Genomic DNA, 14,853 nt, shown 5'->3' on the forward strand with positions numbered 1-14,853 from the left:
GCCACCTTAAGGTTTGCATATAGTGTGGCCAGGGAGGTTGAATGTTCTTCCTACAGGTTTTGTATATTGCCATTCCAATATCTGATTAGCTGTCCGTTTATCCTTTTCGTAGAGACTGTTCCAGTTTGGCGATGTACATAGCAGAGGGGCATTGCTGGCATATGATGGCATATATACATTGGGGACGTGCAGGTGAATGAAACGGTTGATGGTATGCTGACTTCGTTAGCGCTTCTGTGATGGTGTCGCTGGTGTAGATGTGGGCAGAGTTGCATCGAGGTTTGTTGCATGGATTGGTTTCTAGCGTTACTATGGTGCGTGTTGCAGTTACTGGTGACAATTATGTTTCAAGTTTGCAGGTTGTCTGTGGGCGAGGACTGGCCTGCCCACAAGGCCTGTGAAAGTGTGGGATCGTTGTCCAGGATGGGTTGTAGATCCTCTGATATGCGTTGGAGGGGTTTTAGCTGGGGACTGTATGTGATGGCAGTGGAGTCTGTTGGTTCTTTCTTGGGTTTGTCTTGCAAGTAGGAAGGCTCTGGGGTACATGTCTGGCCTCTGTTCGATCTGTTTCCTATATTTTCCCTGTGCGGGTATTGTAGTTTTGACGAATGCTGTCCTTGTGGAGATTTTGTAGGTGTTGGTCTCTTGTCTGAGGGGTTAGAGCAGATGTGGTTGTACTCAGTGCTTGGCTGTAGACAATGGATCATGTGTGTGCCCGGGATGAAGCTGGAGGCATGAAGGTGGCACAGAGGTCGGTAGGTTTTCGGTATAGAGGTGGTGTTAATGTGACATCACCTTATTGCATCGTGTGTCTAGAGTGGGACCTCCCAATGTAGATTGGGTCCAGACTGAGGTTGATGGTAGGGTGAGAAGCTGTTGAAATCATGGTGGATTTCCAGAGTCTCCTTCCCATGGGTCCAGATGCATGAAGATGTCATCAATGTTAGCACAGGTAGAGAAGGGGCGTGAGTGGAACGAGAGCTGAGGAAGCGCTGTTCAGGTCAGCCAATAAATATTGGCATATTGGGGCATTTGGGTGCCCATAGCGGTGCCACTGATCTGGAGAATATATACTGCTCATCAAATTTGAAATAGTGTGTGTAGGATAAAGACACAGAGCTCGCAGCCAGTTAGCTGCAGAAGCTGTGGTGTACACACGGCCTCATATGAATTAGCACCCCGATTTCTAGCACGGCTCTGAAGTGGACAAATACGTGGCAGAATTTTCTGAACAGTCAGTGATGAAGCAGTTGAGTCAGAGAGTAGGCGCTCATCCCATTGCAGCCGGCGGGTGGGACGAGGCTTTAAAAAAAAAATTCAGCGCTCCCAGATATAGCTACACTGCATTATTAAAAAAACGACTACTCCAGTCAGCACGAAGCCTCATAGCCCTAGCCATGGCATCACTTCAGGATACTGTTTCCGAAGCCTTGCATTCCATCTGTGTGTTGGATCATGTTTCGTCTGTGAAAGAGCGCTCTACGACCATGGTTGGTAGATCGGTGTTTTCTGGAAGGCTCACTAATGCATTGTAGTTTTCCCCTTCAGGAAATAGTGGTGTCACGCAGACGCGGGGACGTGCTGTGCTGATGGCATAGGGTCTGAGTAGAGAGTCCACATATCCAGACAGTCCTTCAGTGAGAGTGCCAATGCCCGAGATGATAGGGCGTCCAGGATTTCCAGGTTTGTGGATCTTGGGTAGTAGATAGAATAACCCTGGTTGGGGCTCTAAGGGTATGTTGATTTGTTCCGGTGTTAGTGTAGGGAGTGTCCTGAGTAGATGTTGCAGTTTCATAGCAGCAGTAGCTATGTCTTTGGGAGTTCTCCCACTGACATAGCGTTCAGGTCGGTGTAACTTACATTACAAGAGGGGTGGCTTTTCATATCCGAGTGACATAAGTTATGCCAACGTAAGTGCTAGTGTGTGCCTTCTGTCTTACTGCTATTAAGTTTGGTGAACAAAAAGGATCATACTTCTGTGCTGGGAGCTTGCCATCAAATTTGGAAGGATTCTGGGCTGGTTTACTGAGTTTGAAATCGAAGCTTGGATGGTGACTACCTGTGGTAAGGTGCCTAGCAGTTAGATCTGCTCTACACTTAAAAATTATATCTACCTAGCTACGCTGCTCAGAGCTGTGAAATTTTTCACATCATGAGCTCTGTAGTTAGGACGACCTAGTCACTGTAGACACGGCAAGGTCAACAGAAGAATTCTTCAGTCAACCTAGTTACCACCTCTTAGAGTGGTGGATTAACGACACTGATGGGAAAACTCCTTCCATTGATTATAAGACGTATCTATGCTATGGTGCTGGAGCTGCAGAAGCTGTGGTGTACACACGGCCTCATATGAATTAGCACCCGATTTCTAGCACGGCTCTGAAGTGAAAATAGTGCAGATTTTCTGAACAGGTCAGTGATTGAAGGCAGCTGAGTTAGAGGAGGCAACTCACCCATTCCAGCTGGGGGTGGGACTCAGGCTTTAAAAAAAGTATTCAGGTTCCCAGGATATAGCTACACTGCATTTTAAAACCCACAGCAGCAAGCCTCATAGCCCTAGTCTACAGGCTCAGGATAGCACTATAACACTAAAAACAGCTGTGCAGATGTTGTGGCTCAGGCTGGAACTCAGACTCTGACGCCTGGGGATGGAGGAGGGTTTCAGAGCCTGAGCTGCAATATTTACACAGCTGTTATACCATAATGTGATCCTGAATCTTCAGACCCAGGCTCAGTCCTGGTCTACACTACAAACTTTGGTATAACTATTTCCTTCAGAAGTGTGGAAAATCCACACCCCATAGCAACACAGATATGCCAACCTAACCCCCAGTGTAGACAATACTATGAAGACAGGAGGCTTCTCTCGTCGACATAGCTACTGCCTCTTGGGGAGGTGGAGTACCTATTCCAACGGGAGAAGTTCTCCCATCCGTGTAGGTAGTGTCTTCCTAAATGTTACATCGGTGCTGATGCAGAGCTGTAAATGTAGAAAAGCCCTTTGATTCGCTGCTCCGTACCCTACTGGCTAGTACCCTACTGGTTAGTAAGATGAAAGCAGCTGTGAGAGACAGGTTATGTCCACACAGGGATAAAAGCCTGCAGCACAGCTATGCCTGACCCGGAGCTCAGGGGCTGGGAAAAAAAAAAAAAAAAAAAAAAATCACTATGTAGACATTCAGGCTTAGACTGGACCATGAGCTCCAGGAACCTTCCACCCTTGCAAGGTCTCAGAGCTTGGGCTCCAGTCTGAACCCAAACATCTATGTAGCAATTTTTCAGCCCCTCAGCAAGAGCCTTGCAAGCTCAAATCAACTGAGCCAGACCAACCGTGACCATGCATCACGTCTTTTATCTTTATGTAGACATACCCTAAAGCAGTGGTCTCTAAAGTGGGGTGCGCAAGAGGATCCTTGGGGGTACACGGCAGGAGGAGTGGGGGTTTTGTTTGTTTTTTTGCGCTTCAGCAGTGCAGGCAGGAGGCCGAGCAGCGTTTTTTGTTTTTTTTTTGCTTTGGCAAAAATGGTAGAGCCGGAACGGCAAGGCGTGCGGGCTCAAAATTTTTTTACTGATGGGGTGCACGATCAAAAAAGTTTGGAGACCACTGCCCTAAGGGAATTAGCCAGCTGAATAAGTCAAGGATTTCCACACCCCCCTCCTCCCTTAACTTGCAAGTACTCTACAAGGAAGAACTCAGACTGGGAGGAAAATGGTATATAGTCAGCATCACTGCTAGCTCTTCCTCAGCCTGCACACGTGGGGGTCCTAGCCAAACAAGGTATTCTGACCCTGGGGGCTTCTACCCAGGTCCTGGTCTTAACTTGCACAGAATGCAGCTGCATGTCCCTGCCAAGAAAAGTTAGGCAGGGGGAACCATCCAGCATGAGAGGCATCTGTTGGTGGAATTGCTCAGGAAGCAGGTACAAGGGCTACAGGAGGACGTGGGTCATCTATGTCGCATCTGGGAGCTACATCGATAGAATGAATACAGAAATGCCCAGGTTGGTGGATGATAGCCAACTAAAGAAGACTATAGCAGCATCAGAGAAGGAAGGAGAACTAGCTGCTGAGAACTAGCTGCTCTACTGGGGGCGACTGGCCGCTGGCCATCTCGGGCAGTAGATAGTGCTCCATCCCCCACCTAAGATCTCATTCAGGTCAAGAACTGGTATGCTGTATTGGCAACAGGAGAGAATCAGACCCTAATGGCTGAGGAAGAGAAGCCACCTTCGCCTAAGGCTGGGAGACTCACAGTCACTATACCCAGAAGGAGATATAGGGTGATGGTGACATGTGACTCTTCTGAGGACAGAGACATCCATCTGCTGATCTGATGGCCCAGGGTTCTGCCTGTCTGGAATCTGCATTTAAGACATCATAGAAAGGTTGCAGAGGCTCATCTGTCTCACTGACTACTACCCTACACTGCTCATCCATGTGGACATTAATGACACTGCCAGGTATAATCCTGAGCAGATCTGTAGCGACTCCAAGGATCTGGGAGCAAAGGTGAAGGAGACAGGGGTGCAGGTGGTATTCTCAGCCATCCTCCTGGATGAAGGTAAGGGCCCCTGCTGGGACACATACATCCTAGAGATGAATGCCTGGTTGCGCAGATGGTGTTGATGGGCGGACTTTGGCTTCCTTGACCATGGGATATTGTTCCAGGGAAGAGGACTGCTGGGAAGAGATGGAGTTCACCTGACAAAATGGAAGAGCATCTCTGGTCACCAACTTGCCAACCTAGCAAGGAGGGCTTTAAACTATGGGCTTGTCTACACAAACTGCTGCAGCAGCACGGCTGCGCCACTGCAGTGGTTCAGTGAAGATACTGCCTACAATGACAGGAGAGGTTCTCCCATTGGCATAGGTAATCCTTCTTCCTGAGAAGCTACTCTGAGGGTTAGGACGGTTTAACTGCTTCACTGAGCATGTGGATTTTTCACACCTCTGAGTGACATAGTTGTACTGACCTGATTTTCTAGCGTAGACCTGCTTAAGTAAAAAGGAGGTAGAGGTCAGAAGGTCAGGTAGAGATGTTGGAGGGAATGGAAAATTACAATACAGTCACAGGAACCAGGGTGAAAATGGTGGAGAAAGTCTGTCAATTTCTTAGATGTTTATATACAAACACAAGCAGTATGGGGAACAAACAGGAAGTATTAGTACATAATTCATAATTTAGCTTATGACACCACTGAGACTTGGTGGGTTAAATCTCATGTCTGGAATTATTGGTATAGAGGGATATAACTTGTTCATGAAGGAAAGGCAGGGGGGAAGAGGGAAGAGATGTTGCATGCTACATCACACAGGCACCAACTCTTCATTGTGCCGGGGAGTACTTGACCCCTGGCTCTGCCCAAGCCTCACCCCCAGCCCACCCCTTCCTCCAAGGCTTGCCCCACCTCTTCCCGCCCCATTCCACCCCTCCCCCAGTACTCCATGCCCTCACTCCTCCCTCCCAAAGCCTCCTGCATGCCACAAAACAGCTAATTTGTGGTGGGTGGAAGGTGTCGGGAGAGAGGGGGAGGCGCTGATCAATGGAGTCTGCAGAGGGGTGGAAAATACTGGGGGGTAGGAGGGGTGCTGATGAGGGGGCTGCCAATGGGTGCTGAGCACCCAGCATTTTTCCCCCGTGGGTGCTCCAACCCCAGAGCAGCCACAAAGTCAGTGCCTATAGTACATCATACTAATGTTCTGAGATCCAGAAGGAAGTGAGAAGCAGATCAGCTGAAAAAGTCTCTGGGTAAAGATAAAAGGGGAAACATAGGGATGAAATCATGGTAGCAATCTACTACAGACCACCAAATCAGGAGGAGGTTGAGGATGAGACACTTTTAGAACAAACAAACATCCAACACACTAAGCCTGGTAGTAAGATCTGGAGGTTATAGTAGATCACAAATTGACTATAAGGCAACAATGTGATGCAGTTGCAAAAAAGGCTAACATTCTGGAGTGCATTAATAGGAGTTGCACATCTAAGACACTCTAGATGTAATTTTCCCTCTCTATCTGGCACGGGGAAGGCCTCAGGCGGAGTACTATATCAAGTGTTCACTTAAGCAAAGCTATGGACAAACTGGAGAGAGTCCAGAGAAGAACAACAAATATGATAAGAGGTTTAGAAACTCAATCTATGAGAACAAGTTAAAAAATTGAGCATTTATAGTTTTAAGAAAAGGAGACAGAGGGGACACCTGGTAAGAGTCTTCAAACACGTTAAGGGCTGTCATAAAGAGAGCAGTGATCACCTGTTCTCCACATCCTCTGAAGGTAGTACAAGAATTGATCAAAATAGTTTACAGAAAGGGAGACTCAGGGTAAATATTAGGAAAAACTTTCTAGCTATAAGGATAGATAATCACTGGGAATAAGTTTCCAAGGGAGGTTGTGGAATTACCATCACTGAAGGTTTAAGAACAGGTTAGGCATGGATGATCTAGATACACTTGGTCCTGCCTCACGGGCTGGACTAGATAACCTTTCAAGATTCCTTTCAGCCCTACATTTCTATGATTCTATCAAGGACCTACAGAAGAGTCAAATACTGTTGCATTTTTAGTGCAAGAAAACATCTTTGACAAGGAGCACAGAATGGTTTTCACAGTGGTCTCACAAGAAGCTGCAATCACAGAACCGAAACACCTACAGAAAAGGCCTTTCCCCTCCATTATATTAGTATCAGATATTCAGTTGCACACACAGACAGAAGTCCTCACTGTTCCAATGACCCAGAATAGGAAGTGGTGGCCTCAGCTCATTGTCAAATAGGATTGCTAACTGACTTGGATCATGTCTGTGAGTCTTACTAGTCAATATGAATGAATTAGTTAAAATTCTGTTACTACAGTTCCCTTAAATATGTTATATTAACTTTTTGCCAAGTTGTTTCACATCCTCAGCCAATGGTAAATTCATACTGGGTTTTTAGTAACGCACTGCAAACAAAATGTATACAAGGATTAACAGAGGTATTAAGATAAAATGTACTGACATCAATTAGATTTCTGCTGAAATCAATTAGATTTTGTATGCTCTCTATTAACTGCATGTACAACATGTGAAATCTGAATGTACAAAGTCACAGAGTTACTGGCCATATGAAGCAACCATGCAAGTGTTTCACTTTATACACAAGCAGCCCCACTGACTTCATCAGTACCGATCATTAATGTGTTTGCAGCACTGGAAATGAAGGGGCTCATTTTGTTTACAGAACTCAACCAGTTCAGTTTTAAGAGCACCACATTAACAATCTACATTATGTGTGTGGTAGTCAGCGTTAAAAACAAAATATACCGCTACCTCGATATAACGCCACCCGATATAACATGAATTTGGATGTAACATGGTAAAGCAATGCTCCGGGGAGGCAGGGCTGCGCACTCCAGTGGATCAAAGCAAGTTCAATACAACACGGTTTCACCTAAAATGTGGTAAGAACAGCGTTATATCGAGGTAGAAGTGTACCACAAAACCACGTTTTTTATTAGGTGCAAAAAAGTATCAGAAACTTTGTTTTTCCAGAACTAAAAAAATAATTGATCTTGGTGACATTTTATTTTGTATGTAAGTTATGTATGGCCTGAGACATGGTATGTCAAGTTCCAGCCTAAAGGTAAGTAGAACTGTTTTATTATTAACTGCTCAAAGCAGGACTCATACCAAAAATTACCCTTCTTTTAATTACTCTGTAAACCTGGACCTACTCTGTTTCTCTGATACAATTACACATGAAATGGAAAATCTTACAGCTGTTGCTATAATTCCTGAAATATTTTTCAAACCAGTATCTTATTTCCATTATAGTGCAGTCCATTTTGACACTCTGCTTCCATCACTTCCCTACCACGCTACCTCCTTGTGAACATGCATCTATACACAGCATCAAAGTTAAGATCTTCTGAAGCAAAACTCTTATATTACAGGCATCAACTCAATGCAACCAGGTATATATACAAAATGCAACTCTCATTCTCTTCCACAGATCAAGAACTTTAGATAAGAACATTTCTGCCTTTAAACTTGGGGGGGGAAATATCAATGCTGCCAACAGGACAACTTGTTTTCCAACAGAGTCAGAGAAAACCCCCCCAAAAAGTTAAACATATACACCAGTCCTCAACAATGCAAGTTTAACAATATGTTAGCTAGGCAGTGGTTTTGTATTTGCCTAGCGCATGGCTTATTAACGTTACTCCTGGGGGAAATTTGCACCACTGCGTGTGTGCAGAATTCATGTCCTCCGCAGATTTCTTTGCTTCCTCTGCACAAAAATGACTTTCTGGCAGGGAAGATGCAAGAGCAGTCACACACCACTTCCTATCTGCCCAGGTACATCATTTCAGGCACCCAGAGCAGCCGGCAGAGAGGTAAATCACAGCAATGCTGTGGATGCCCCAGCCAGTGGCTCCTACCTTGAGCTGGGATCAACTGCTACTCGCAGCTGGGCCGGAGACAGCAGGAGAGGACAAGACTTCCTCTTCTGCAAGGAGTGGGGCTGTAACAGACCCACCCCCAGGAACCTCAGCACCCTCCCCTGCTTCCTGCCCCCATCACTCCTCAGCTGCAGGGGGAGGGGTCACTGTACAGGGAGCTGCTCCCCTACCCACCCAACCCCCCTGCATCCAGACCTCTCATAACCAGACACCCTCGCCAAGCCTCACCTCATACACTCAGAACCCCCCAGCCCTCCATACCCAAACCTCACTTCACTGGCCTCAACCCCAGCATCTGGAGCCCCCTGCACCCAGAAGCCCTGCCTCCAGAACACCCACTCCTGCACCTAGACCACCCCTTACTGAGCTACCTGCATTCAGAGCCCTACCAAGTCCTACTCCCCTGTACCACCCTGAGTCCACACATCCTGACCCACACCATTGATCCCCAATTAGCTTCACCTAGACCGCCACCCCACCAAGCCCCACTCCTCCCTGCTGATATCCCCCACACCCAGCTCCCTCCACTGAGCCCCAACCACTTTCACCTGAAACCCCCTGCAGAGTCCCATTGCCCCTGCACCTGGAACTCCCCCAACGAGCCTCTCTGCATCCAGATCCCCCACATACCTAGACTCCCCCCCAGAGCTGCATGTAGCCAAACTGTCTCACAAAGAATCCTCTCACCCCACACCCAGATCCCCCCACACTGAGCCCCTCCACACTTGTATCCTGACTGTTTGAGCCTGCCTGCCCCACGCGTAGTGTGCCTGTGTCATAAACAGATAGTTAAGGGTTAATGTCTCTTTTACCTGTAAAGGGTTAAGAAGCTCAGTAAACCTGGCTGACACCTGACCAGAGGACCAATAAGGGGACAAGATACTTTCAAATCTTGGTGGTGGGAAGTCTTTGTTTGTGCTTTTTGTTTTGTTGTTCGCTCTTGGGACTGAGAGGGATGGGACATCAATCCAGGCTCTCCGAATCTTTCTGAATCAGTCTCATGATTCAAACTTGTAAGTAATTAGCCAGGCAAGGCGTGTTAGTCTTATGTTTGTTTTCTAAACGTGTAAATGTTTCTTTTTGCTGGAAGGATTTTTACCTCTGTTTGCTGTAACTTTGAACCTAAGGCTAGGGGCCGGAGGTCCCTCTGGTCTATAGGAATCTGATTACCCTGTGAAGCATTTTCCATCCTGATTTTACAGAGATGTCTTTTGTCTTTCTTTCTTTAATTAAAAGCTTTCTTGTTTAAGAATCTGATTGATTTTTCTTTGTTTTAAGATCCAAGGGGATTGGGTCTGTACTCACCAGGGACTGGTGGGGGAAAAGGAAGGGGGATGGTTAATTCCTCCTTGTTTTAAGATCCAAGGGGTTTGGATCTATGTTCACCAGGGAAGTGGTGAAGCCTCTCAAGGCAACTCAGGGAGGGGAAGTTTTGGGGGCGCAGAAAGTGCCCCAGACACTGAAATTCTGGGTGGTGGCAGTGTTACCAAATCTAAGCTAATAATTAAGCTTAGAAGGGTCCATGCAGGTCCTCCACATCTGTACCCTGAAGTTCAGAGTGGGGAAAAAACCTTGACAGCCTGGCACAGAGGAACAGGGCCCCAGCACATTTCTGGGGTAGGACCAAGCCTTGTGTTGTGTCAGGGTCAGGTACAGTGGTGATGCTGAGTCCGGGGCAGGGGTCAGCTGCAGGGTGATCTTCCACCTTTGTGCAGCCAGTGGCCTGTGCTCCCCAGTGCCATGCTGGAGCCTCTGCATTTATTAACAGACAAATAAAACTTGAAGAATTTTAAAATATTGTGCGCAGAATTTTTAATTTTTTGGCACACAATGCTTTCAGGAGTATTAATATGTAGTAAGTGTCTTTGTAGCATCGTAATATTTTACCACAGAAAAGAATGTATGTTTATTAAGAGCTAGTCAGTAACCTCTGAAACAAATTAACACACACAGTAATTATGAGATGAATTTTTTTTTAAGCTATAACATGGTGACAGGAAGTCCAGAATAAATATGTCTTAAGTAGGACTGTCAAATGAGACAAAAAATTAACTGTGATTAATCATGACAATATTTTTAATCTCGTGATTAATCACAATTATAACAGCACTGTTTTATAATAATCTAATACCATTTATTTAAATATTTGGGGGAGGGGGGGAGAGACACTGTCTCTTTAAGTTGAGTATTCAGGAGCCCAAATGCTTTTTCAGCCAGCAGCAGCTGCTATTGGCAGCACTCACTCCTGAACCAGCAGCAGACAGGTTCCCCCTGTTCCTTGACCCCAGCTCAGCAGTGACTGGGAAAATGGGTGGGGCCCCCTCCCCAGCTCTGCGCAACACACAGGAAGCAGGCTCCCGGTCTGGAGCAGCTTGGCCAGGGATGGCTCCATGGAGCACAGGGGAAGAAGAGGCAAAAACAGCAGTAGAGCAGGCCAGTAGGAGTATGGGCACCCATGCCCCAGAGGCACACAGCAGCACCCCCTGAGCACAGCGCCCTGGTGTGTGATTAATGCTAGCTAAAAAAAACACATTAATTAATGTGTTCTGAGTTAATCACATGCGAAACTGCAATTGACAGCCCTAATTATTTTTTATTACAAATATTTACATCTCAGAAAAGAAAATCTTCATGTAGAAGCATGAAGGGGCATAAAAGTGTTCAGCATATCTGGCACATAATTACCCTGCAACGCCAGCTACAACCGTGCCAAGAGAACGCCTGTTCTCACTTTCAGGTGATGTTGTAAATAAAAAGCTGGCAGCATTATCTCCCATAAATGTAAACAAACTTGTTTGTCTTAGTAATTGGCTGAACAAGTAGCAGGACTGAGTGGAGTTGTAGGCTCCAAAGTTTTTTATTATTTTGTTTTTGACTGCAGTTATGTAAAAATAAAAATTAAAAAAATTCTAATTTGTAAATTGCATTTTCACGATAAAGAGGAGATTGAACTACAGTACTTGTATAAGGTGAATTGAAAAATACTCTCTCATTTTTACAATGCAAATATTTGTAATAAAAAATAAAAATAAAGTGAGCACAGTTCACTTTGTGTTCTGTGTTGTAACTGAAATCAACATATTTGAAAATGTAAAACAAAATTCCAAAAATACTTACAATACATTTAAATTGGTATTCTATTATTGTTTAACAGTGTGATTAAAACTGTGATTAATCATGATTTTTTTAATCTAGTTAGTTTGTTTTGCATTAATCACTTGAGTTAACTATAATTGACAGCCCTTGTCTTAAGCACTGCAACTGATTATACTAGAACAAACCAGGTACATAGGGGAAGAGATCTATCACAGCCACAAAATCATTCATTAGAAAATGCTGAAGTGATTCCAAGCACAACTTGATATACAACACTGCCAAAATGAGGTAGATCTGTAGGTTGATTTAGGGTGAGATTTGGGCTGGAGGGAGTAACGAGGGAACCTCTGGAAAGGCAACTAGAGTTCAGAGTGCTGGCTAAATTAACAGAACTATCCAAATCCCAAAAGATGTAAACAGCCCCATATGCAGCCAGTAAATAGTGACCCTGAAGAAAGGTCTCTAAAAAACAACTACAGAAGAAGGAGGTAAACATACACCTACCAACAACACATCGGGTCCCCCCCGCCCCTCAGACAAAAACAGAGATGGGGGAGAACTCTACATACCTAGCATTACCCCCACCCCAGACCCCACCCCTTCACTGCAACAGCCGTCCAGACTGTAAGGCTGAAAATAGCATCCCTAGGTTACTGCAGTTTGGTTACACCCCGAAGCACGAACTGATCCCCTGACTAGACGTCCAGCGCCCCCCTCCCCCGGATAGTCCATAATCACCTTCGGTAGCAACCCGGCCAGCGGACTAGCCGGAGCTCCGCTCTCACCTGGGACGACATCACTATGGCAAGGCCCCTCCTTCCCACAGAGCCGTCACCTCCCATGGCTTTGGCGGACCCCTGAGACGCACCCAAGCCCCTCGCCCAGGGGAGGGGTGGGACATGCCTGCCCCGGCCCAAGCCCCTCTCCCCTGGCCCCGCCTTGGAGGCAGGGTTTCACCCCCTACCATAGGTGACGGATGGAGCTGGACTCCTAGGGCACGGGCGAGCCCCCAGCCCGGCCTCCCCAGGGCCTGGCCCAACCCGCCCCCGGCGCGGGGAGCCCCCGACCCCACTTACCTCGGCTGAGATCAAGCGGGACGTTCTCCTCGCCGCTGTCATTCCGACCTGTGGGGGGAGAAGCGGAGAGCCCGTTAGCCTGGGCGGGGAGGGAGCGATGGGGCCGGAGGAGCAGCAGCGGCGCCTCCCGCCGGGCCTAGCCGGGCTCCTTACCTCGGATGCGGAGGTGCCTCAGCGAGCGGGCACGGAGGCTCACCGCCATGTTTACGGCCCCGCAGTCACAACACCGGAAACCTCGCCGTCTCTCGCGAGGAGACCGAGCCGCCGCCGACTCCCGCGGCCCCTGCCGGCCTGTCGCGAGGGGGCGCGGCAACGCGTGGCGGTGGAGCGCGAGGAGCGGGGTGCGTGGTGGGCGGCGAGGCCTGGCGCCGGTGAATGACCCCGGCGCGCCAGAGTGGAGCTCGGCGAGGGCCCTGGCCGGACTCCTCCGTCTTTAGAGAGGAGGCAGTCAGGGTACCCTCCCCTCCACGCCCCGGCTAGGGAGCTTTTCCATCCGCTGCCCCCCTTTGCCACCGGGGCGTGGGGGGGGGGGTCTCTTCATCCTCTGCGCATTGGCATCATTTACCCGTGAGGGCAGCCGCCTTCAGTGGTGTGGGGTTACCGGGCCCCACAGCTTTGCCAGCAGGGTTGGGGGCCTCTTTGTAGCGCCTCGCTCGCTCCCAACTTTTGTGTGCTGTCTGCTCCCCATCGCTCTCCAGCCACTTCAGTCATTCACAATATTGCAAACCCCCAGCATTCAAAAATCCTGAGATTTGGCTTAAAAACGTGAGGAGTTTTTTTTTAATATAAATGGGGGGGGGGATTAAGTGCTTTCTGGTGTGATCTGTCTACTGTGTACACTTGAAACACATGTTCATGCTCCTCTGCAAGAATGAGGGCTGGAGGCTTTTTTTCTTTTTTTAAATTGGGAGCTGGAATTCTCACTGAATTCTAGTAGCTGGGGCTTTAAAAACACCTAATGTCCCCAGACTCACAACAAAAATCACAACAATTGGTAAAAGTCAGTGTTGCCAACAAGTCACTAGACTGGATTGCTGCCATTTAAAATACTTTTGCAGCCTTGTAACTTCAACAGACTTCTCAGGCAGCTTTACCTCTGACCTGCTAAGTGGTGAAAATGAAAGTGTTTATGAAAAAGGCCCAAAATGGCAGATACAAAGAAGCAGTTTGGAAAACTCCAGACTGCCCCTGTCAACTTACCCTGCTGTAAAAACAATGAGGAGTTCTTGTGGCACCTTACAGACTAACAAATTTATTTGGGCATAAGCTTTTCTGGGCTAGAGCCCACTTCATCAGATGCATGAAGTGAAAAATGTAGAAGCAGGTATAAATACATGAAAGGATGGGGGTTGCTTTGCCAAGTGTGAGGTCAGTCTAATGAGATAAATCAAGATGAAGTGGGCTCTAGCCGCTGAAAGCTTATGCCCAAATAAATTAGTCTCTAAGATGCCACAAGGACTCCTCATTGTTTTTGCTGATACAGACTTACACGGCTACCACTCTGAAACCCATTACCCTGTTGTGCTGCCTTCAATCTAATTCTGTACCTTTGTGGAATATGTGGCAAAATGCCTTCATTTCTAGGACAGCTTGCAGTGCTGGAAGCTGACTTCCTACATAACTTCAGCCACCACATCTAAAGATGTTGCTTGGATGTCTCAAGTGACATTGCTTTTTTGACTCCCCTCACAAAAACTCCACACCTTCTGTACCCTCATGCCTGCCGTATTCAGGCAAAAGCCTAAATAAGCAGAAGTGCTTTACAGCATGTGCTGAAGGTCAGGAATCTCTGCTTCTGAAGGACCACAGATGAAGCAAGTTTTCATTAGATGGCTCTATAAGTAAAAACACCAATGTCCTGATATTTCAGTCTCTGTTACGTCGAATGTTACAAGTAGGGTTGCCAGTTTTGGTTGGATGTATTCCTGGAGGTTTCATCACATGACATGAACTTTAATTAAAGATTAATATTTAATTCCTGGAGACTCTAGGACAATCCTGGAGGATTGGCAACCCTGGTCTCAAATGATCTTAATTGCTGTAATCACTAATGGGAAGAAAGCCGCACAGCCAGGATAGAAAATCGTGGCTCTGTATAGATCAAGGTGAATACCTTGAATTGCATCTGCAAGCAAATAAGAAGTTAGGACAGGGGCTGACAAACTTTTTTACTGGTGACCCCTTTCACATAGCAAGCCTCTAAGTGTGACTCCCCTTTATAAATTAAAAACACTTTT

General features: G+C 46.9%; 1 protein-coding gene across 1 annotated transcript in view; it reads right to left on the minus strand.

Annotated features, from left to right (window-relative positions):
* Positions 1–12,843, minus strand: part of RICTOR (RPTOR independent companion of MTOR complex 2) — a 194,734-nt gene extending 181,891 nt beyond the window's left edge. Inside the window, exons 1-2 of the mRNA XM_075067463.1 lie at positions 12,770–12,843; positions 12,617–12,664 (exon numbers count right to left, since the gene is read on the minus strand). Coding sequence (XP_074923564.1) covers positions 12,617–12,664; positions 12,770–12,818 — 97 coding nt within the window. The 5' untranslated portion in view covers positions 12,819–12,843. The remainder of the gene's footprint in view (positions 1–12,616; positions 12,665–12,769) is intronic.
* Positions 12,844–14,853: the final 2,010 nt, after the last annotated feature.

The sequence above is a fragment of the Chelonoidis abingdonii genome, chromosome 6 (genome assembly GCF_003597395.2).
Source record: "Chelonoidis abingdonii isolate Lonesome George chromosome 6, CheloAbing_2.0, whole genome shotgun sequence".
Classification (NCBI taxonomy): Eukaryota; Metazoa; Chordata; order Testudines; family Testudinidae; genus Chelonoidis; species Chelonoidis abingdonii.